Genomic DNA, 24461 nt, shown 5'->3' with positions numbered 1-24461 from the left:
GTAATTTATGGCCTTCAGAAATGCTTTCCCCTCCTTCTTAGATGTTCATAGGCTCTCAGAGTTTCAGTTACAATCTAAGAGGTCCATCCATTCCATGATATGCCCCTAATTTGACCCCCCCCACATCATAGGTTGCATGATATGCTAATGAACCCCAAACGTGGGGGTTAATATTCAATTACCTAATTGCACAAACTCAGTAGCATTAGGTCAAGATCTCTAGATCACTCAACCGGTTTGGGGTTTGGTATCCTGGAATGGGATTATGAAAACTCTTCTAGCCTTGTGATTGGCTGGGCCATTCCCCCTTTGTAATGGATTCCCTAAAGGTTCCCCTCCACACCCTGTGAAGACCAACACCCTACATTTCTCACAGGAGCAAAGGCTCTGGAAACACTAAGACCACCCAAGAGATCCCCTCCCCAAAAGGCAAAATCTCCAATGCAGGACTTGGCTCTCTTAGCTTTCTAGCCACATGGCCTTTTCTTTAATCTCTACTTTACTATTACTTTCTTTGTGTCGTGTCTTCTTTAATAAGTCTCTATTTTCTTTTACACTTGCATTCCTGGGTCAAAGTGATTCTTCACAGGCAATAATAGAACTCAAGCAGTGGTGACAATAACAATAAAACATTTTTGAAATGGAATGAAGGCTCCATAAGGAACAATAGAAATGGAGGAAAAACACACACACACAGAGCTTAATTTTACACATACTCTGACTCAGCAATACCACTTCTTATTCTATAACCCCAAATATATAACAGGGAGAAAAAGAACCTATATGTACAAAAATATTTATAGCAGCCCTTTTTGTCATAACTAAAAACTAAGGGAGTGTGATTAATTGGGGAATGGCTAAACAAATTCTTCTTTATGAATATAATGAAATTTAATTGTATCATAGAGTATGTTCCATATAAGCTCTCAAATATACCCAAATTAGAAACTATTTACAAAAGATAAATGAATTTCAACTGTTTCCATGATCTAGAACATCAAGAATCCATCAGAAGGTAAAAAAACAAAAACAAAAACAACCAACCAACCAGGAATTTATCCTGAGCCCACTCAGCTGTTCCCCACTACTACTACTAACATCAAAGCTGGACCAAAGGACTTGACACAGGTTTATATCAAAACCCATCCCTATACCCTGATCCCTCCTCCCTCTTTTAATTTTTTGGTCTTTTTGAAGGTAGTGGGGTTAAGTGACTTGTCCAAGGTTACACAGCTAGGTAAGTATTAAATGTCTGAGGCTAGATTTGAACTCAGGACTTCCTGACTCTAGGGCCTTTACTCTAACCACTCCCTCTTCCCTCTTTCAAGTGCCCAACCAGGTGAGTGGGATAAAGTCTGAGATTTCTTCAGTGGAGTGTTATAGATTGGAGAATAGCCCCTCCTCCCTTAGACAAAGCAACCTCTGGGATATTGGTGAAGAGTCAACTGACCCCACCTTATCTGCTGAAGTCCAGATGACCTTTCAATTCCTGGGGCTGAAGAGATAATCTAGTTTTTGTTTGAATTTTATGCTCTTTTCCCTAGATTAGTTTTCAAGTCTAGATTGTAAAACCACCTGGGGGGGGGCAGGAATCGAGTTAGGATAAATGTAATTCTTGGGCCTTTTGCTTTTGCTTCAATCTCTGTAATTGATTGTGGCCCATTCCTTGAGAAATGAATAAAGCTTTCTCTTCATACCTTGAGAGATCTCCGAAGTTTTTTTAAGTGGCATTTGTCCCACACACACAGGGGACTGGAGAACAGAGGGTGGGACAAGTCCCATACAGTAAAAATAATTAGCAAAATTTAAAAAAAACTGCAGTGGTGAACCTCACCAAAGAAGGAAAAGAGAGATTTATAGATTGAGATTAAAAAAACACAGATGTGAAGAATAACCTAGAAAAAGAAAAACAAAAGACAATAATGAAAAAAGACAATCTGTTCATTGTGCAGGCAAAACATACTGGACATGCTGAAAGACAGACAAGCTAAGGATCACAGAAGAACGCAATAGGACAAAAAATTTTTAATGCCATAATGAAGAAAATAATAGAAAAGAACACAGAAAATTAAATTCCAATTGAAAGAATCCAAAGATCACCATCAGAAAAAAAAAAACAAACCTGAAGACTGCAAACTTCGAGTGGTAATGGTTAAATTTAACAATTCAATTCAGAAGCAGCCAAGTGCTATAAGTTATCTGGAGAAAGACCTTCAAATACAAATGAAATAAATTTGAATAATGGAGTACATAATCAGGGAAGAGGGAATATGCTTTCCTGGGTGGGGGGAAGAGGGAAAGAAATATATAATCAAATAAAGGCAGTAGAAAAAAATGAACTAATAAAACCTTAAAGCAAAAGGTGTATTAAATAAGGAGAGGAGATCATAGATGAAAGGAAGAAAACAGTAGCAACAGGGCCTCCTTAAAAATAGATTAAAGGAGAGTAACTGAAGGAACATAATACTGTGTTTACTGCAGAAGGGGGAACTTGAAACTGAAAAGCTTTTGCATAGACAAAGATATTTTAGTGTAGCTAGGATAAGGAGAGAAGTGATTGAATGGGAAAAAAATCTTTGTATCAAGTTTTTCTGGTAAAGGTTGACAACCTTCCAAGAGTTTGGTCTTAAAAATTATAATTAAATTAAATATGAGTTAATCTTCAGAGTTTGTCTTAATAAGGGACAAACATTAGGCTCTAGAATTTGATTTCAAGAAAGAGCAAAATAGAATTAGTTAACATACACATTTATTTCTCTAAACTTGTTGATTATGCATGCAGGTGAGTGTGGGGGGGCCTGGCTAGAAAACTGGATCTCTCTTAAATGGAGCTTTGAAGAGTGACTTTTATTCGGTTTCACTATCAGAAAGCAGGAGTTGAAAAAGCTGCTTTTGGCTTTGTTCATCCCTTCAGTTCTCAACTTAGGCTGAGGCAGGGGAGCTGAACATCAGACATTCTATTAAATGGAGTGCCTTATCAGTTAAGCTAAAGACCTCCAGAAAGCATTGTGAATCTTCCTCTGAGATATCAGTGGCACCCACTGATCACTGATTTGTTATTAGAGGTCTTCAGTGCCAAGATAAACATCTAAGTCATTTTCCAGTAGTTAAATGGTTAAAGGATATGAACAAATAATTCTCAAAAGAACGGCAAAGTATTCACAGCTGCATACAAAAATGCTCCAAATCACTAATAAGAAAAATGCACATTAGAACAACCCTGAGGTTTTACCTCCTACCCTGCAAAATGGTAAAAATGATAAAAATGACAACGATCATTGTTGGAAGGGATGTGGAAAAACAGGCAAATATTGTATGATCTTTGAAATGGTACAATCATTTAAAAAAAGAAATTTGAAGGGGGGGAGGCTAGGTGGTGCAGTGGATAGAGCACCAGCCCTGGTGTCAGGAGTACCTCAGTTCAAATCCAGCCTCAGACATTTAATAATTACCTAGCTGTGTGGTCTTGGGCAAGCCACTTAACCCCATTGCTTTGCAGAAAAAACTAAGAAAAAAACAACAAAAAAAAGAAATTTGGAGTTATGAAAATAAAGTGACAAAAATGCCCATATCTTTTGAACCAGAAACTCCATTGCTGAACCTATAATCCCAAGGAAGTCATTGATAAGAAAAAAAATTCCCATATACTCAAAAATATTTATGACACCACTTTTTGTGAAACAAAAAAAATAGAGGCCCAGCACTTGGGAAATGACTAAACAATTTGTGGTACACTAACGTAATGGAGTATTATTAAAATGATGAGTATATAAAAGCATGGAGACATCTATGTGAATTGATGGAGAGTGAAGTAAGCAGAGCCAAGAAAACAATATACAGAATGACCACAACAATGCAAATAAAAAACAATATATCAAAAAAATCAAAAGTAAATGTAACAAAATTATAAAGATCAAATAGGATTCAAAGAGATAGGAAAAGACACTCCTATGCCTTTGTGAAGTTACTGTTGTTAACATATTGCTCACATTTTGGAGCTTTTTTGATGTATTGATCTGTGTTGATTTTTTTTTCTTCTCCAAAAAATACTATTCCTCTCTGAGAGGAAGAAGAGGAAGAGTATACTATGGCAAGAAACAACTTATTTAAAAGAAAAAAAGTAATAAGCATAAAAACTTATTTAAAAAGTGTGAACTACTGAGTTAAACTTAAATTCTTTTTATTTTATTTTAAAAATAAATTTATTTATTTTTTCAAATTATGTGTAAAGATAATTTCCAACATTCATTTTTGTAAAGTTTTCTCCTTCCCACCCTTCTCTCCCCTTACCCTGGGATAACAATTAATCTGATATGGATTATACAAAACATATCCTTAAAAAAAAAAGCTGTAATATAATAGAGATTCAGTCACAGACAATTCTATTTATCTGTTCATTGTTTAAAGAAAATTCATGTTTGTTGATTTTATTAAATTCATAATATTTTTTTCCAAAGAAAGGGATGATGGTTTTTAATGAAGAAGGGGAGGTGATCCCTGGGACTGGACAAGCCACTTTCTCTCTGGATTAAATTTCCTTATCTAGAAACTGGATGAGAGGTTTGGGAGGCAGGTTCTATGAAAATCTGTGGTCCTTTGGGGATGGAGGGATTCTGAAGGGGAAGGGGATTGGAAAGTGGAGAAAAGATATTCCAATAAGAAAAGTGCGTTTCCAGAATTGGAGATAGTACCTTTACCTAACCCATTTGTGTCCACTTCATTATTCACACAGAATGTTCTGAGTTGAATGACTCAACAAAATTGTTGATTTGCTGTTGATCTCATCTTGAGCTGAGCAGTAGATACCTAAAGACCTGACTTTTAGTTTCTGAGAATAATATGGTGATATTTCAAATTTCCTCCTTTTAAATAAAGGTGTTAAACTATATGGCACTTACCTAAGATCATTTATAGCTATGTCTAATGTTTTATCAATCTATACCTGCTCCTGGACCAATGGTGCATTCTGAGAGGCTTTGTAAAACATTCTACTCTTCATGGCTGAGATAAGAGCAGGTGAGTGTATATATGAGAAACTGGAAAAGTAATACAAGAGAAGTGATTCAATCCCCGTGGGACTCAACTCCTAGACTTACTGTTTTTCTCCAGTGATTGGTTGGCAACCCTGGGCCATCCCACATGTCTCTGCTATACCTTCTTATTCCTTCCTTTTGCCCAGGTGACTTGGTCCCTCAGGTTAACTTTTGTTTATAGAGAGAAAACCTATCTTAACCCAGTTCTTTGCTATTTTCCCTTTCCAGGCTTCTGACCTCCTGGTAGAAGTAGGAAGAGGATCATTCTTGCCCTTTCCCCTCTAAACTGACAGAATACTGAGGGTAAGTGAGAGAATAAGGAAGAGTATTGATTGAAGGATGGAGTGTTGTCCGGGGAAGGCTTCCCTGGCACCTGGATCCCCAGATCTCTCCTACCCCATTCCTTCTCATCCCCATTTCTACAAAAAAGAACTGGGTGTTTGACTCCAAGGCTCTGGTGGTCCTTCTTCATCCACCCCAGGCTTCTCTAATTCCTTTTCTTCATGACTACAGGTATTTTGTCTATGGAAAAACTGGAGGGAGGCAAGTCTGAATACTTGGTCTTTAAGAAAGAGCCAGGCTAGGGGGAGGGAAGGTTAGTCCTTTTGGTGGGGTCCTCATGCTCCTTCCTATTTTTTCTGAATGTTTTCTCATTTCCATATTTCTACCCCAACAGGTGATGTCTCCCTTGATGGCCAGACCCCCTGATGGGGGCTGGGGCTGGGTGGTAGCAGGGTCTGCATTTGTGGTGAATGGACTTTCCTATGGACTCCTCCGTTCGTTGGGCCTTGCTCTTCCTGCTTTTGCAGAGTACTTTGACCGAAGTACCCAGGACACTGCGTGGGTCAGCGCCATAGCTCTGGCTGTGCAGCAGGCTGCCAGTGAGAAGGACCCTAAGCAAGTTGGGTTGGGGGGAGGGGAAGGAGATGATTTTAGGCTTCAGTAAGGACCAAATTGTAGCCCAGAAGATATAGTAGAGGTCATAGCTAAGAAGAGAGTCAAAGAACTAATCCAGTTACTAGGCTAGAGGACAAAAAGGAGGTGGAAGCATAGTAGAAAGGTGGATCCCATAAGGGTTTTTTTTTTGGTTGGGAGGGAGGAAATGACTGGGTAAGGGGACCTTGCAAAGCAGAAACCAAGTAGAAGTGGGACATCCTAGAACTGACTTTAGTCTCCATCTTTCTCAGGCCCAGTGGGTAGTGCTCTGAGTACTCGTTGGGGGGCACGTCCTGTGGTGATGGTGGGAGGTATCATCACTTCCCTTGGCTTCATTCTCTCTGCCTTTTCCAGCAGTCTACTGCACCTCTATCTTGGCCTTGGCCTCCTTGCAGGTGAGGAGGAAGGTGGAAAGGGGGGGTACCTGCATTCCTTGAGAGAGTGAGACCCTGGGGGAGGGGGGGTCAGGGCAGTATTCCTGGGTCCTCAAAGACAGTAAAGTTTAAATCACTGACTTTAGCTATCCTCTTTTCTGTAGGCTCTGGCTGGGCTCTGGTGTTTGCTCCAGCTTTGGGCACCCTCTCTCGATATTTCTCCAGGCGAAGGGTCCTGGCTGTGGGACTAGCCTTGACTGGCAACGGGGTGGCCTCCTTGCTCCTGGCCCCAGTTCTGCAGCTTCTCCTTGATGCTTTTGGCTGGAGAGGTGCCCTGCTTCTGCTTGGGGCCACCACCCTTCATCTCACCCCCTGTGGGGCCCTGCTCCGGCCTTTGACTCTCTCTGGGGATCCTACTACTCCACCTCACAGTCCCCTCAGTGCTCTTGGTCTCACCCTGTTTACCCACCCTGCCTTTGCTGTGTTTGCATTAGGGACAACCCTGGTGGGAGCTGGTTACTTCATTCCCTATGTGCATCTTGCTCCCCATGCTCTGGACCTTGGACTTGGAGGATATGGGGCAGCTCTGGTGGTTGCTGGGGCAGCAGTGGGGGATGCAGGAACCCGATTAATCTCTGGGTGGCTGGCAGATCGTGGCTGGATCCCTCTTCCTCGGTTGTTGGCCATCACTGGGGCACTGACTGGGTTGGGACTGGTGGCAGTGGGGTTGGTGCAGGAACAAGAAGAAGGGTGGGGAGGACCCCTTCTAGCAGCAGCAGGAGCCTATGGGATGAGTGCGGGTGCATTTGCTCCACTGGTGTTTGGTGTCCTGCCTGATCTTGTAGGACTTGGGGGCATCTTGCAGGCCACTGGACTGGTGATGATGTTGATGAGCCTGGGAGGACTCCTGGGCCCACCATTTTCAGGTAAGGGAGTTAGGCACACAGAATAATCCATTCTCTTTTACTTTCACTAAGTCTCTTCCCTTGGGCTGAGAAGTTTTTAATTTCCCCATGCCTCTTCTCCCTTTCTTCACAGGTTTCCTCAGGGATGTGACAGGTGACTTTAAAGCTTCCTTCCTAGTCTGTGGCTCCTTCATCCTTTCTGGAAGCTTCATCTACCTGATGCTCCCTGGAGCCTTGCCTCCCTGTAAGACTGTTCCTCCTTCCTCAAATCCTCCTCCTGAGCAAGGAGAGCTCCTTCCTTCACCTGAAATTGCCCTGGTCTCCCCAAGAGATTCTCGTTCCATCCCAAACACAACTTGTTGACTCCTTTTTCTTTCCCCTTCCCCTTCAAATAAAATTACTGCCAATCCCCTTTTCATCCATATTCAAACCCCTTAACCCAGAAAGCTAAGGAAATTATAAGTGGGGGGGAGAAAAGGGATGGGAGAACCTATATTATTAGGTTACAGGTAACCCCTACATTGAGGGAGCCAAGTATGGAGTCATGAGGCAAGTTTCCTTTATGGTTCCTAACAGGCACACCTCTGTAGGAGGTTGGCTTCTATCTGTACCTTGGATGGAACCAAGGGAAGATAGCAAGGAAAATGATCAGTATATACAAGTCCCCACACTGATGTCTGAGCAGGTCCCTAGACATCAGCAGCTTCCTTCCCCTCTAGAACCCTAAGACATTTGTAAAAATTCAATTTACCCTTTCTTTTGGTCTGGGGGAACCCAGGGATTCCATTGGCATCCCTCAGTCCTCCTTCTTGTCTTGATCGCCTCCTTTAGAAAAAGAGGTAGTGGGGCAGCTAGGTGGTGCAGTGGATAGAAGACTGGCCCTGGAGTCAGGAGTACCTAAGTGATACTTAATAATTACCTAGCTATGTGGCCTTGGACAAGCCACGTAACCCCAGGGCCTTGCAAAAAAAAAAACAAAACAAAACAAAAGAAAAAGAGGTAGTAAATTTTTAAAAGAACCTCAACTACAGAGAGCAAAGTCTGACCTGGTATAGTTCTAGGATATTCCTCCCATGGAGATAAGATAAACAGGCATCCCAAGTATTTGGGCCCATGACCTCATCCATCTACCACCAACAATCCTTATCTCTCTTCTTCTGTCCTCAGAGATACTCATCAAGAATTTTCTCCATCCTGAAATGGAATATTCAAAGAGACTAAGACACCTGAGGTCAAATAAAAAGCATTAGCCAGGTTCTTGCTATGGGTCTTTGATCCATAGCTTGAGACTGGTAATGAAAGTAAGGGGAAGAAAAACTGTAGAGGGACTTGAACTCGTGGTCTTTAGAGCCTTGGAGACAACAGAAGGGTAGAAGGGAAAGAGGGAATAGTTACAACAGAGAAACAACAGAGGGCTTACAAAAATACAATATAATGGGTGACCTGTTTCTAAGTAGGTTCAGAGAGGCACATATAAATAGCTAAGGTTCTGGGTGGGTGGGGGGGAATGAAGGTTGGGAATTTCTGGAACCTTAATTTAATTAAGGATCTTGGAGCCCCGGGCTTCCTTCTCCATACTCAATCCTTTTGGGGGACCCTCTGACTTCCATTGACTTCGTCACAGAATATTGTTCTGTGGCAGAAGGTAGGAAAAAGCAGAAGAAGAAACCAGGAAGGGTAAGGAGCACCATGCTTCCACAGAGAAGGAAGGCTCCAGCCACCACAAAGGAAGCTGTGTAGTTGCCTGTCAGATCTCGGAGGTAGCCTAGGATAGAAGAGAGAGGGAGAAAGGGAACAGGTGAGTTAGAATAAATTCTGAACAATAGGTTAATTAGCAAAATTCCAGTCACCACTTCTCTGACTTATACCATCATCAAAGCTTCTAAGGAAAATTCTTATTTGTTCTCCTTTCTTGGTTTTTGCAAGGCAATGGGGTTAAGTGATTTGCCCAAGATCACACAGCTAGGTAATTATTAAGTGTCTGAGGTCGGATTTGAACTCAGGTCCTCCTGACTCCAGAGTTAGTGCTCTCTCCCCTCACCACCTAGCTGCCCCGGAAGGGAAATTCTAAGATGACTTCTTATTCAGGACCCAAAGGGAGATTGGAATGAAGGACTAAAACAACTTCTACTAAAAGGGTTTGGAAAACCAATTCCAAAGTCTTTCACCTTTCATATCTACTAGCCAATTCTTCTTGTTCATGTTGCTCCATTAACAATTAACAGACTCCAGCTCTAGATACACCTGAAAGCATCTAGCTTCTTCTCCATTCCTAGGACTTTGATCAAGCCTCAACTGAGAGCCCAATAGGACAAGAGTCAGAGAGGGAAAGAAGTTCAGGAGCACTTTAACCTTGCCAGCCTGAGTTATCTCTTCAAAAGACACATGAGCTATCAGAGCTCAAGGGTTATATATGCTTAGATTATCCCACTACCCTTTTTCTTCACCAGCCTATATATACTCCTCCTTGGGATTTAGGTATTTCCCAACTTCCATTTTTCTTTTCCCTAGTATTGCCACCCCCCAACCCTCTTACCTGATAATGGTGCCCCTAACAGTCCCCCAATGCTTTCTACCAATTGTAACAGCCCGAGGCCGCTGTATATTCTTCCAACTCCAACAAGTTCAGGCAGAACTGAGAAAGCCACAGGCGTCAGAGCCCCTGAAGTGAAGCCATAGATTATACCCAGGGCCATAAGAGCCAAAGGTTGGTTTGCCACAGGGAGCAGTGCCAATACCATCCCTGTCAGAAAAGACCATAATGCCAGCAGCCGGACCACAGGCCATGGACTTATGTCCCCCAGCCACCCTGAGAACACACGCCCTGCCAGATCTGCCACAGCCACCAAAGACAGGAGGAAGGCTGCAGGGAGAGGTTCCCAACCCAAGTCCTGGGCATGTGCTACAAGGTGGACATAGGGGATAAAGTAGCCAGCATTGATCAGGGTGAGAGCAGCAGTATAACATAGAAAGGGGCCATGGTGGAGCAGGGAGACCAACTGAGCAATCGGGCCTTCCTCAGCAGGATCTTCTGACAGTTTGAGAGGTCGAAGGAGAGCCCCACAGGCCACCAGGTGTAAGGAGAGAGCAGCTACCAAGAGAAGGGCACCCCGCCATGCATAATAGTTGATAAGCCACTGGAAGAATGGGGCAAAGACAAAGGAAGAGAGGCCTATGCCAGTCAATGCTAATCCTGTGGCCAGCGATCGACGTTTAGAGAAGTATCTGGAGAGGCAGGCCAGGGTAGGGGTGAAGGTCAGGGCCCAACCAGCACCTACCAGAGGGAAAAAAAAGAGACAGAAGGGCTTAGTAGACAAGCCTATATATCCCTGTATGTTCTGTTCTCTCTGGATCAAGTCATTGCAGACTCTTGATTCCTGATTTTCCTGCTTCCCTTGGGGACCCAGTTATGTCCTGGCCCCCTCCTAAATTATCTCCTTAAAGAGGTACAGAAGGGTAGAATGTGGGATCCCAGAACCCAACAGAAGCCCCGGGCCATCTTCCCTTGCCCAGCTTCCCTAACCCTTACCACACATAGTCACCAGAGATCAGGCCGATGCTGAGGTAGAGGTGCATCAGGCAGGTGGAAAACGAGGCCAGCATCATACCCAGCGCAGCCAAGGCACCCCCTGTCATCACCACACGCCGAGGGCCGAAGTGAGTGCTCAGGGCACTGCCCACGGGGCCTGGAGATATGGAGGGAGGGGAGCTGCAGGAAGATTTTTTCGGAGATGAGCCGGGGGTCTCAGACTCTCGCCCCGCCTCCCCTCGGAGAACTAGGCATCCAGCCCCTTTCCCTCGGCATTGCCCCGGCCGCCGTACTCCCAAACTGTTGCACGGCGATCCCGATGGAGCTGATCCAAGAGACCCGCGCCGCTGGCTCTTCGAACGTCGCTACGAACTCCAAGAAGAAGACGCCGAAAGACCGCAGCACCCCGAACACCAAAGCGGACTGGAAAAAGGCCGAAAGGACCACGATCCACCCCCAGCCCCCGTCCGGGGGCTCGACTCGCCTGGCCATCCGCAAAACAACTGCGAGGTCGTGGGGAAAGTGGACGCCCAGCTCCAAGGGCTGCTCCCTGGCTGATGCAAGCCCACCCGCCTTCCAGGGATTTAGAGGAGGGGGAAAGGGAAGGACCCGAAGCACCTCGTCCCCTGCGTTCTAGGCAGGTGCGCCCCTGAGGCAGTCACCTTCCTCTCCGTAGCCCTCAACCCCCCGCCGCAGCGGAGCGAGAAACCACTAGTTGGGCAGGAGCCTGACCCAACCTGCTCCTGAGGCGAAAGTCCGGTTCCGGCTGGCTTAACTGTCTAGTCCTGAGGCCCCGGGCAGGTACCGCCTCTTTTCTTCCCTGGCACCTGTAGTTTTTCCTTCTACACTAAGCAAGCGAGGGCCGAGTGACCTGTGGAAAGCAGCTAGCTAAAAGCTAGGACCTGGAGGAAAAATGACTGGATGAGTGAGTTCTAAGGATAGATAGGAAGGTTCTTCAGGTAACTGAAGGTAGGGCTACGGTATCGTGCCATGGTAAATATTTAACAATCATCTCTCCAGCGGGGGGGGGTGGGAAATGTAGGCAGGACACCAGAATTTAATTGGTTGTATTAACATTTTTTTCTGTCACTTTCATATGTCTAGACAATAATAAAACAATAGTCTAGGTCCTAATTTATAATGTCTGCCGATTTTGGAGATGCAGATGCTCAAGTTGAAATTTCAGTGGATCTTGTGATTCATTAGGAGCTGACTTCAGCATAATATATTTAATACCCAGTTGAATCTAAAAGGCCATAGATTTTAATATTAATAATGTATTTTCCATGCTTTCACCAGGATGGTGTAGATTATGGATGATGAGAAACTTTTATGAAATGATGTAAAGTAAACAGAACCCTAAAACAATTTATACCCCAACCATAAGGTTGTAAATGTTGTCTAGAATGAGACATATATTTGATATGTGTCAAATGTGCAGGAATGTAACGAAGCATATTTGTTACAAGGGTTTGTTTTGATCAATTTTACATTAGAGGGGGAGAAGAGAAAGAAAAAAATAGATTTTGTTCATTAAAAGTATTTTTTAAAGTTAGGCTCACATACTTAATCCCAATGAATTTCCACAACAATCCCTTGAACTAGACACTGCAAAAAGCCATATCTGTTTCAGAGGGGAAAATTGAGTATGAAGAGAGTTTGAGGAGCAGCTAGGTGGCACAAGGATAGAGTACTGGCCCTGGAGTTATGAAGACCTTAATAATTGCCTAGCTGTGTGACTTTGGGCAAGTCACTTAACTCAGAGAGAATTTGAATGGAAGTCATCACTGGATTGTTGTGTCCAGTGTTTGCAAGATAAATAGGATTGAAGATTGTGCTCATTACCCTTTGAGAATGAGATCTAAGATGAGTTGATAATTGCTTATTTTTCTCAATATTTTTTTAAAAGTAATAGCTGATGATGTTTTTGGGAGGTTGGGGGGTACACTATCCTAGATATCTTCAGAAGCAATCCATCCTTTAACATCTTCAAAACTGTGACCTCCAGCAGGGAGGTGTGCTTGGTCTAAACTAGGTGCTTTCCTCATCTTTGTTTTCTTTTTTTTTAAATAAAAGAAAGGTTGTATATATTTTGAGTTTTACAATTTCCCCCCTAATCTTGCTTCCCTCCCCCCACCCCCCACAGAAGGCAGTCTGTTAGTCATTACATGGTAAACATTGATCTAAGCTGAATGTGATGAGAGAGAAACCATTTCCTTAAGGAAGAAACAAAGTATAAGAGATAGCAAAATTACATAATAAGATAATTTTTTTTTTAAATTAAAGGTAATAGTCTTTGGTCTTTGTTCAAACTCTACAGTTCTTTCTCTGGATACAGATGGTATTTTCCATCACAGATACCCCAGAATTATGCCTTAATTGTTGCACTGATGGAATGAGCAAGTCCATTAAGGTTGACCATCACCCCCAAGTTGCTGTACAATGTTCTTCTGGTTCTGCTCATCTTACTCAGCATCAGTTCATGCAAATCCTTCCAGGCTTCCCTGAATTTCCATCCCTCCAGGTTTCTAATAGAACAATAGTGTTCCATCACATACACATACCACAGTTTGTTAAGCCATTCCCCAATTGAAGGGCATTCACTTAATTTCCAGTTCTTTGCCACCACAAACAGGACTTCTAAGGCTCATATATATAATTTAACAGCCACCATTATAGAGGAGCAAAGAACTTGGATTACAAGTTCTAGAAGGCAAAGGAAATGGGTTTATGGCCGAGAATAACTTTCCCATCAAAACAATATAATACTACAAGGGAAAAAGTGGGCCTTTAATGAAATGAAAATCTTCCAAGTATTACTTTTTTCTCTTTCATTTTAATTTTTATTGGTATTTTGAAAACTAGAATAAATATAACAGAAAGAGGGCACATTGACACATATACACAGTACAACCAGCTCTTATTTTTGCTTCTTTAAGATGAGTTATAGATTAGACAGTAAGAGACACATTCAGGAAAAATGAGACAAGCAAATTTGAACCCCCTCCAGACTCAGTCTTTCTTATAGAAGTGTGACAAGACAGGTCTTTGATATGTTTAAAATAAATTAGTCTTATCATACTCAAAAGAATCAACCACAAAAACAGCATGGCTTGGAAAAGTTAAGCAATTCTTTGAAGTTGAATACCAAGAGAGGTATTTCCCAAGAGAGGGAAAAACAAGCTCCTTTACAAGTTCAAAAGACAACAGTTACAATGATTAATCAAGAATGAAAAGCCAACAACAATATTCACAAATGCCAAACTAGAGTTATGTTGTTCTGCATGTAACATAGAAGTCTACCCTAACTTGAAGAGCGTAAAAAATTGCCTGAACTAAGCAGAGTTATGATTATCAAAACAACCTCTTTGCTAGAGGGTGCAATTATTAGTAATCCCTAAATATAAAAGCACATATTATTGAATTACCATATGAATTTATAAAAGATTTTAATTTTAATTACTTACTTGCAAATCAATAATTTTATTTTTATTTAATAAATATTTTATTTATATCTCCAACTACACATAATGGTACAAATCAATAATTTTAATTATTTCTCATTATGATAAAAATCAGAAAGCAATATTTATAAAATGGCTACTACATGACTTTTCATAACAGGGAAATTAAATCTGTAAATCTTGTTTTTGCAGAAAAGTAGGCAAGTGGAAAGAATTATGCATAACATCCTTAAAAAGAAAAGCCAAGAACTTGTTCCCATCTCTTTTTCTCCTTAAAATTAATTTAGTACATTTGTATTTTTCTTATACAAGGTTTCTTGTAGAAGTGTTTTCACCCTAGAAGTTTACTTCATCTGTATTTAGTAGTTTTTTGTTCTGCAACATTATATCCTCTTCCAGGGTCCATGCAAATGCAATATTATAGTATAAGAACTTTTTCTGTTTTTGTTGATAGACAAGACTTTTTTGGGGGGTGGGGGAGCACAAAGTACAGAATTGCTATCACATATAGTTACATCAAAGTCCCCTTTATCCCTTTCTCTTCAACTCCTAAGTCTAAGACTTGGAAAACAAAGAAGTTAAAGCATCACCAAGACTATACTACTAGTCCCATTTGCTTATAGTTGTTCATTGGTAAAATTCTATTCCCTTCTCAAAAGTCCATCATGATGAATGGTGCATGCTTGGGAGAATGTGGTTACATTTATCCATAGACTGAGAGAATCCTTTCTTATGGTGAATGCTTTTGCAACACAATCCTTTGCATGTGTCTTTTCACATTTGAGAGTACATCTGAATCATTGTTCTAGTATCTCATTTGAAAAGGAAATGTATATATGGATTGTTCATAATTAAGTTCATTTCAATCTATTCTCAACTTATATTCAGAAAATTCTTTCTAATTTTAAATCAAATATTAACTATTTATTTATTTAGTTTTGCAAGGCAAATGAGGTTAAGTGGCTTGCCCAAGGCCGCACAGCTAGGTAATTATTAAGTGTCTGAGGTTGGATTTGAACTCAGGTACTCCTGACTCCAGGGCCGATGCTCTATCTACTGTGCCACCTAGCTGCCCCAAAATGTTAACTATTCCTAATTGTTCAAAGCACTCATTTTAGTTTTAAAATTCAACACTTTGCTAGAGTATTCTATTTCTATTTTTTTTTAATTTCTTAAAAGATTTTTAGATAGAAAAACATTTAGGGTTAAAAATATTTCCCATATGGCAACTAGGTGGCATAGGTGGATAGAGCATCAGCCCTGGAGTCAGGAGTACCTGAGTTCAAATCCGACCTCAGACACTTAATAATAATTACCTAGCTGTGCAACTTTGGGCAAGTCACTTAACCCCATTGCCTTAAATAAAAAATAAAAATTAAAAAATAAATTAAAAAATATTTCCCGGGGTGGCTAGGTGGCTCAGTGGATAAAGCACCGGCCCTGGAGTCAGGAGTACCTGGGTTCAAATCCGGTCTCAGACACTTAATAATTACCTAGCTGTGTGGCCTTGGGCAAGCCACTTAACCCCATTGCCTAGCAAAAAAAAAATATTTCCCATCATTTGGGGGGGAAGGACTTTTAAGTATTCTTGAATAGAAAAAAAAATCAGAGGAAACAGCATATATACTCAATGGGGAATAGGCATCTGGAGTAAAAAGGAGGAGGGGCAGGAGGAAGGGGTGGGAATGTGAATAAAGAAGGAGAGGATGGACCATGGGGGGAGAGTGGTCAGATATAACACATTTTCTTTTTTTACTTCTTGCAAGGGGCTGGGATTGGATGGCCTGTCCGGGACCATAGGGCCAGGTGGATTCTGGGCCTAAGGGGTGGTATGGGGGCTCAGGGCTTCTTGGCTCCAGGACCAAGGATCTGTCTGCTTTGCCACTCACCTACCCTACAGCAGAGTCAGAGTGAAAGGAGAGAGAAAATATAGTACATGGTAGTGGAGAAATAAGAAAGGAGGGAGTTGCAATTAGCAATGGCAACATTGGAAAAATATGGAAGTAACTTTTGTGATGGACTTACCATAAAGAATGAGATCCACCCATGACAGAGTTGTTGGTGTTGGAACAAAGACTGAAACACATTTATTATTATTATTATTATTATTTGGGGGAGGGTGCAGGGCAAATGGGGCTGGGTGGCCTGCCTGGGGCCACATAGCAGGGTGATCTTTGGGTGTCTGGGGTCAGATTTGGACCCAGGTGCTCCTGGCTCAAGGGCCAATGCTCTGTCTGCCACCCAGCCACCCCTACTATTATTACTATTTTATTTTATTTTGGGTCTTTTTTCCCCTTCTTTTTGGTTTTTGCAGGGCAGTGGGGATCAGGTGGCTTGTATGTCATACGGCTGGGTGATTGTTGGGTCTATGGGGCTGGATGTGGGCTCAGGTGCTCGTGGCTCCAGGGCTGATGCTTTGTCCATTGTGCCACCTGGCCATACCTACAATTATTACTATTTTTTATTTTATTTTAATTTTTTTCTCTCCCCTTTACTTTTTTGTCCAAGCAAGTCTATATTCATGGGGGAGGGGTATTTTGTTTACTCTTAAACAAGAATATTCTATTAATGTAAAAAAAAATTTGTACAAAATGAGAATAAAAAATAAAAGAAAAGAAAAAAAGAAAAAAATCAGAGATGGATAGAAACTTTGTAGTTCAAACACAGGATTTAAGAGGAACATAAAAAGGTAAACATCAATATATAATAAATGACAAAGGACTAAATAAGGATAAAACTGCCTGCATTCAAATACATGGAGATGATATATGTGTCTCCTCTATCATCATCAGGGGTCAAATTAGACTAGGCGTGGGAATGATTCTGTTGTCTTAATGACCTTAAGAAAAGAATGGAAAGAAAGGGGAAAGGGAATACACTGGGGACTGAAGGGAAAAAAGGCTTGGGGAAATCATCTCATCTAATTAAAGTACACAAACAAACATGGAGGAAGGGATAGAGAAATCAGCTAATGATGAGCTTCACCCTCATCTGATATCCCCTCCTGGATCATTGACTTGTGCCCAAGAGGCTTACAGAGTTCAATAAAACTATGAACTATAATATGGAAATATATGTAACATGATTGTGTATATATCTGATTATTTGTGTCTTAAGAAGGGTGGTAAGGGGAAAATTTTTACAAAAATGAATGGATGCCTTTATTTTTTAATAAATAAATATAAATAAATGGGGGCAAAAACAAACAAACTATGAGTATGCTGTGCAGGGCTATCCAAGACAGATGGGTGATAATGAAAAACTCTGACAAAAGGTGATTCACTGGAGAAGAAAGTGGCAAACTACCCCAGTATCTTTGCCAAGAAAACCACCTAGACAATACTAAAATGAAAAAAAAAAGAGATAACACCAGAGGATAAGTTCCTCAGGTAAAAAAAAGAAAATAGTTGGCATGAAATTTAACATTAAAAAAACAAGATCTTGGCAATTGATCCCATTACTTCTTGGCAAACAGAGAAAGAAAAGGAAGCAGTGTCAGATTTTATATTTTGTGCTCCAGAGATCACTGCAGACAGCAACTTCAGTCATAAAATTTAAAACTTACTCCTTGGAAGGAAAGTTATGGCAATTATGGACAGCATTCTGAAAAGTAGACAAAGTTTCATATAATCAAAGCAATGGATTTTTCTAGTAGCAATGTATGTCTGTGAGAATTGGAAAGGAAAACTGAACCCTGCTTTTGAATTGTGGTGCTAGAGAAGACTTTTAAGAGTCCCTTGGACATCAAGGAGATCAAAGTAGTCAATACTTAGAGAAATTAATTCAGGTATTCACTGGAAAATCAAATACTGGAAATAAAAGAGCAGAAACTTAAATACTTTGGCCACATAATAAGAAAACAGGACTCACTGGAAAAGATCCTAATGTTGGCAAAGATTGAAGATTAAAAGAAAAGGGAATAGCAGAGGATAAGATGAATAGATTGTATCTTGGAAAAAATGAAGTTGGACAGATTTTGAGAGAAAGTGAAGGACAGAATGTCCTGGGTTTAACTGAAAGACTGAACAATTCATCTGATCTAGTTAAAGCAAGGAAAAAATGCACACACATACATATACACAGAGTTGAGTACAGAAGTACAATTCAATCAAAGAGGAAATAGGTGGGAAAAGGACTGAGAGATGGGGGGGAGAATGAGAATTAGAGGAACAAACTAAGAATGTACAAAAATATTTTTGATTTTTCTTTAAGTGGCAAAGAATTGGAAACTAGGAGGGTACCAATAAATTGGGGAATGGATGAAGAAGTTGTGGTCTATAAATATGATGAAATATAATAATGGATATGGTTTCAGAGAAACATGAAAGATTTGTATGAAGTAATATAGATTAAAATGAAAATAACCAGGAGATAAATTTATACAGCAGCAGCAATATTGAAAAGAACTTTGAAAGAATTAGGAACTTTTATCCATGTAATGAGCAACCGTGATTCTAGAGGATTAATTATGAAAATGCTACCTACCTCCTGATAAACAAGTAAAGAGCAGAGCACAAAATGAAACAAATTCTTTTTGGACATGGCCGATGTGAAAGTTTGTTTTGATTGGCCATACATGTTTGTAAATAGTTTTAGTTTTCTTTAAGGGATGGGAAGGTAAGAAGGCAGATTTTTGCTGATTGAAAAAATATACATAAAAATATCTATTTAAATATGAAAAACAAACAAAAAAATCTAAAGAGGAAGATCTTGAAATGCAAAACAAGCATACCATACCTGAGAAAGGGGTCTGAAGCTAGAGAGGTGTCTGTGTGTGTGTGTGTGTGTGTGTGTGTGTGTGTGTGTGTGTGTGTGTGTGAAATGTACCTGGGAAACATAACTGACTCAATTGGATTAGATTACCAAAACCCAAGACAGAGTATCTTACTGAGGAAACTGGCTTTGAACCCAGGAAGGACTGAAGGATAGATCTCAGGTTCTAAGAGACTTTAAGAGAAGAGGCTCCTGCCACCCAGGTGAACTGGAGACTTGAAGATAGTCAGAAACTGAAACTTCTCATTGAGTAGAGGGAATTCAGTGAATCTATCTAGCAAAGATGATAAACTCTGAGAAAATTATCTGAATTACCTATTCAGCCTTGTCAAGCAGTAGCTGCCTATTGGTCAAATGAGCTGCTTGAAGCAATATACTAGCAATCCAGTGACTAGCAAGCCACCCTTCATAACCTGTTTTGTATAGGCTGATCCCAATAAGGAATCAGCTCAGCAACTGAGCAGTCTGCTTGACCCAATCCAGGAGAATAGTGACGGTTAACCTCTCTGAGATCTAATCTGCCATTGCAATTGTGGGAGGTGGTTTCTAGGCTATTTTTATACCTTTTCTTGTAGAGATTGATTTAAATTTAAATCAAATAAACTCCTGGAAGAAAGATTGGATAATATATTGGAGAGACATCTAACTTTGGAATCAGGAAGACCAAAGTTACTATCCCAACTCTGATACCTACTGGCTTTGTGATCCTGAATGAGTCATATCATCTTTCAGTATCCCCACCAACTCTATAACACTATAAATTATGGTGAAGGTGCTCATCTCATCTGTATTGATAACATTTCATCCTTTTTTTTTTTTTTTTGAGTTTTTGCTAGGTAATGGGGTTATGTGGCTTGCCCAAGGCCACACAGCTAGGTAATTATTAAGTGTCTGAGGTTGGATTTGAACTCAGGTACTCCTGACTCCAGGGCTGGTGCTCTACCCACTGTGCCACCATTCAATTTTATTGTATTTTTTGCTCCAAGTTCAGAAAGTAAGAAAAATAAAGCCAATACAAATATATATAATCAAGCAAAGTCTGTTTTAGTCTTACTATATTCAGGGGCATGTATTTATACACACACACATACACACACACACACACACACACACACACACTTAAAGAAGTCATAGATTCAGAGTTTAGATTGAGGCATATATATACATATACACACAAATATTAAATATATATTGGGAGGGATTTGAGATGCAAAATAATTATGCAACTAGAAAGGGATCTGAAGATTGTGTGTGTATAGTATAGATACATTATAAACATATATAATAAAGATATCTTCTGTGTCTGTATGTGTATGAGTAAATACCTCAATCTGAACTCTGAGTCCATGAATTGTGGTTGGTTATTGTTTTGATGAAAGTTCCTAAGTCTTTCAATGGTAGAAATTGTTCCTCTGGTTCTTCGAACTTCCTTTTGTATCATCTCATACAAATCTTCTTAATATGTAATCATATATTACAATAGTGTTTTATTACATTCACATTCCATAAATTGTTCATCTGTTCTCCAATTTCTTGGTACCCCTTTATTTTCCACTTCTTTGCCATGAAAAGAGTTGGTATAAATATTTTTGTACATGTGAATTTTTTTCAGATAAAGGAAATATTTTACTAGGAGCTCCCCACACTGTTAAAATTAGTTTTGACTTAAAACAAAATAAAACCATAAACTCTTTTTGAGACCTGGATGAAATTGCCTTGCTTACAGAGATGTTCTCATGGAGACTTGATGGGTAACATGTATTACCTAGAGTTCTCCATATTTCCAGGTCTTTTGATCTTGGGGGAGGGGGACTTCTTTTAAGGAAGCATAGAGTGACTTGAAAGAAGAAATACAGCTTCAGCACTCCATGCTGGCTGAGACCCAGGAGGAAGCAGAGTAATAGTAGACTGGCATTTCAGGGTAGTATTGTGGCCTGCAGCTATGGTAGAGGTATCAAAAGTTACCCAAGAGTTGTACATGACCCACAATTCTCCTGAGTGCTGTGAACCAGATTAAAATGTAATTAGAATATATTTAACAGAATAAATAAAAACACAAAAATATTAATTTTTGGTCTTCTACAGGGATCTTACATGTGTTTTTTGTGGCCCATTTCTACCTAAGTTTTATGCCAGTGCCCTAGAATAGAACCTGGAATATTGCTTCTGGTTCCATTTTCATCCCAAAAAGGAAAATTAGATCTTGGCTACAATTCATATCCCAGTCTACATCTTATGTAACATGAGTTGGAAAGAGCAAGGTCAGATATTCTGTCTGTTTCCAGTACACTGAAAGGCAGCTTGGGGGACAGGTTCTTCCAGCTTTGTGCAGGATCTTGCCACTGTGTGATAATCAAGAGTCCTTTAATTGTCTGCTGAGTTTCATCAGAACTGCTGATTTGCAAAGGGAGATGACTCACAATTGACTGCTGAGTCAGAACTCAATGGATATGCAAAACAGGTAACAATCCCCTTAGCCCCTCCCCCACACCCATTTCTCTTCCTTTTGGTTCAAAGCTTGAGGATGGTTATGTGCTGCCTCATGAGGGTTAAGGGGGAGCATGAGTAGCATATCTCCAACTAGCTCTATTCAGTTGGAGCATGACTGTTTTGCCTATTCTAAGTTTAGAGCTCCTTGTGTGGAAAAGTGGGCTCAAAAAGGTCTATCGGTAGAAAGGGATGTTCCAAGTGTGACTAGAAGGGAGGCAGACTATCTCCAGCCTCTTCTTCCCCTACCCATCTATAAGGTAGACTTTCCTTCTTGCCAAGAAGGGAGGCAGGAAATTGGAATCCAGAGGCTACTCTGCACTCCTCAAAGGGAAAGAGTAGAAGTATATCTATCTACTGAAGTTCTCTCACCAATTCTATCCTACCTTTCACACAGGGTAGAACATTCATCTACCCCAATTAGGAGTCCCCTACCATTGGGCTATAGGGGTTACATTGGGCTGTCTTATTTGTATTTCCTTATTTGACTAAGTATACTAAGATGGAAATGTTCAGTTGATCTTGTGAATTTTGAAAGGTCTGGGAGCAACAGCTTTAGGGTCCTTGGAATAGTGGTAGTGCATTAGGAATGGAGAGACAAGACCAGGACGAGAGTTCGTCCAACTGGGAACAGACAGACACACTGAGGATGTGAAGGAATAGTCACAATGTCAATAAAAGTGAGCTCTTGAACTTAAGAACATCAGTTATAGATGAACTCAAGAAAGAAACTCAAAGACTTAGTAACAACACAACCAAAAGGGTACAGTGTTGATGGGGTAGGGACAGAGGCCAAAGGTGGGAATCAGTATGATCTCTGACCTAGAGATTTTTTTGGATTGTTGTTGTCCCCATTAGGATCAGGGCCATAAGATATTAGGCTATTATATTAGGTATATTAGGTTGAGAATTATAAACTTGCCCTTCTATGAAGAAAGCCTCAGATTCACCCCTTTTGATTTTTCATTTGATGATAGGATCAAAAGGGGGGTGGACTTTTATTACAGGAACTTGGGATGAAGCAAGAGAAAATTAAATAATAACCCCATAAACCACTGTAAAATGATTGGTGAAGGTATAGACCTGTTGATGGCTGCTCAAGCGAGTTTGGGTTAGAAGGTCAGTTATGACTAAAAGACCCAAGTTCTGGTGACCCTCCAGCTGAAGGCTTTCCATGGAACTTTGATAACACAACTGTGTCATTCATGGCCTTACCTGTTGATAGTTCTGTTCTTGAACAGGTTACATCCTGCCCAAAATAGAGAGTTATATCATTGTTTTTATCCTGTATGCTAATTTTGTGGTTTTCTGCTATAAGAACTGTTTGATACTTGAAATAAACAATTCTGTTCTGCTAGTTGTCCTGCTAGCACCCCACCCAAGTATATGCATGTTTCTTTTTCTCTCCTAAGCTGAATGAATCCCCTGGTGGTCAGGGAAACTCAACATTTCGTGCCTTTATGTGGGGCAGGCACAGGGGACCTGAAGCCATCCAGAGGCTGAGATAGTCTTTCAGGAGAAGAAAACCCCCTAGTAAGGACATGGTAATCTCAGGATGATTCAGGTGAGGGAATGGCTTGATGAGAACTGATAAGTGGCATCAGCTTTTTATTTTCTTTTTCCAAGCAGGTACAGAGGGTGTAATAGGGAATGAACTTTTTATAGAACTAAAAGAAGCCAGGGCAGGACATAAATATTTTGAAGAAACTGGCTAAAGAGAAGGGCTTAGAAAATATCAAAAAACAAATAGATAAATCTTTACAGGCTGTTTAGGATGTTCTCCATGGTTCCCAAGGAAAGGAAAATTGAGCTTAGAAGGTACTTTGAATCTACATGATTGGTGAACAGTATGTGAACAGATAAATGAATATTAATATAAGAAAATGCTGTTGAATTTTTCTCTTCCCTGCTTCTTCACTATGATTCTGCCAGAATGATCCCCCCCCCTTCTCCCTCTCGAAGGCTTGTCTGTTTTACAATGTTGGCTCTTATCTTTCTTTCTTTCTTTCTTTCTTTCTTTCTTTCTTTCAAAGTTTTTTCAAGGCAATGGGGTTAAGTGGCTTGCCCAAGGCCACATAGCTAGGGTAATTATTAAGTGTCTGAGGCTGGATTTGAGCTCAGGTACTCCTGACTCCAGGGCTGGTGCTCTATCCACTGCACCACCTAGCCACCCCTATGGCTTTTATCTTTCAACCTTGAAGTTTAACAGAAAGAATACTTTTAGAAATAGGACTAGCCAGAGAGAGAGAGAGAGAGAGAGAGAGAGAGTTACTTCATGAAGATTTGGATAAACTAGTGTTAAAAAGGAAATTTAGTTGGAGTTAAAAGAATCAGGAAAGAGAAAGAGAAAGAGTATATTACCAAATATGTTAAATAGAGAAATCATAAAAATAAATGCTATTTTTAATTTGAGCAAGTTTTGGGGAAGTATATTCCAAAAAAGACAAGAGAGTCAGGTTAATTCTAATTTGGGTACTAAGTAATGCCAAAAAATAAATAAATAAATAAACAAAAGAAATAAGTAGAAACTAAATAGTTTAATCTTTTACCAGAATGATATCATAACATTATAGCTTTAGGAGTTTATCAATATAGATTTTGATAATGTTACTTATTACAGAAAATTATGGGTCAAGTGAGGATCTGACAATAGAAAATTCTACTCCCCTCCCCACCAAGAAAAGACTTAGGACTGTCTCCTTAAAACAAGAATTTATTTGGTTTACTCTATTTGAAGAAGGGGGACAGGGCATATTCCAATTAGGCTGAGGGATTTTTGAGTGACTGTTTGCCTTCTCAAAAGTTGTACTAGTTATAATCTAGAAGCGTTAAATATTAATACCCTTCTATGGAAAATTACATTGTGATAAATGGAATGCTCTCTGTATTTTCTCTGGTGTGAGAGCAAGGTGGGGTTTTCCCTGGAGTTCCGGGGCTTCCTTGGTTCAATGTGTTCTGAT

General features: G+C 40.3%; 2 protein-coding genes across 3 annotated transcripts; one reads left to right on the top strand and one right to left on the bottom strand.

The window, feature by feature from the left end:
• Positions 1-4231: 4231 nt before the first annotated feature.
• SLC16A13 (solute carrier family 16 member 13) lies at positions 4232-11720 on the bottom strand. Of its 2 annotated transcripts, XR_012476049.1 has the most exons (5): positions 11071-11720; positions 10791-10934; positions 9785-10522; positions 8295-9013; positions 4232-5926 (listed from the first exon to the last, which is right to left on the bottom strand). XR_012476049.1 is itself a non-coding variant. In XM_074225439.1 (4 exons), the coding sequence occupies exons 1-4, from the start codon at positions 11267-11269 to the stop codon at positions 8790-8792; spliced, it is 1305 nt and encodes a 434-aa protein (XP_074081540.1). In that variant the 5' UTR covers positions 11270-11720; the 3' UTR covers positions 4232-8789. The 2 variants fall into 2 exon arrangements, 1 of the variants encoding a protein (XP_074081540.1); XM_074225439.1 differs by having other exon boundaries at positions 4232-9013.
• Positions 5713-7673, top strand: SLC16A11 (solute carrier family 16 member 11). The gene is made up of 4 exons (XM_074225440.1): positions 5713-5914; positions 6221-6364; positions 6508-7269; positions 7382-7673. Exons 1-4 carry the CDS (start codon positions 5713-5715, stop codon positions 7609-7611), a joined length of 1338 nt encoding a protein of 445 aa, XP_074081541.1. The 3' UTR covers positions 7612-7673.
• Positions 11721-24461: the final 12741 nt, after the last annotated feature.

This window comes from Macrotis lagotis, chromosome 2, assembly GCF_037893015.1.
Source record: "Macrotis lagotis isolate mMagLag1 chromosome 2, bilby.v1.9.chrom.fasta, whole genome shotgun sequence".
NCBI classification, from domain to species: domain Eukaryota; kingdom Metazoa; phylum Chordata; class Mammalia; order Peramelemorphia; family Peramelidae; genus Macrotis; species Macrotis lagotis.
Note: the sequence above shows the minus strand (reverse complement) of the source record. Positions and strands in the feature narration are given on the sequence as shown.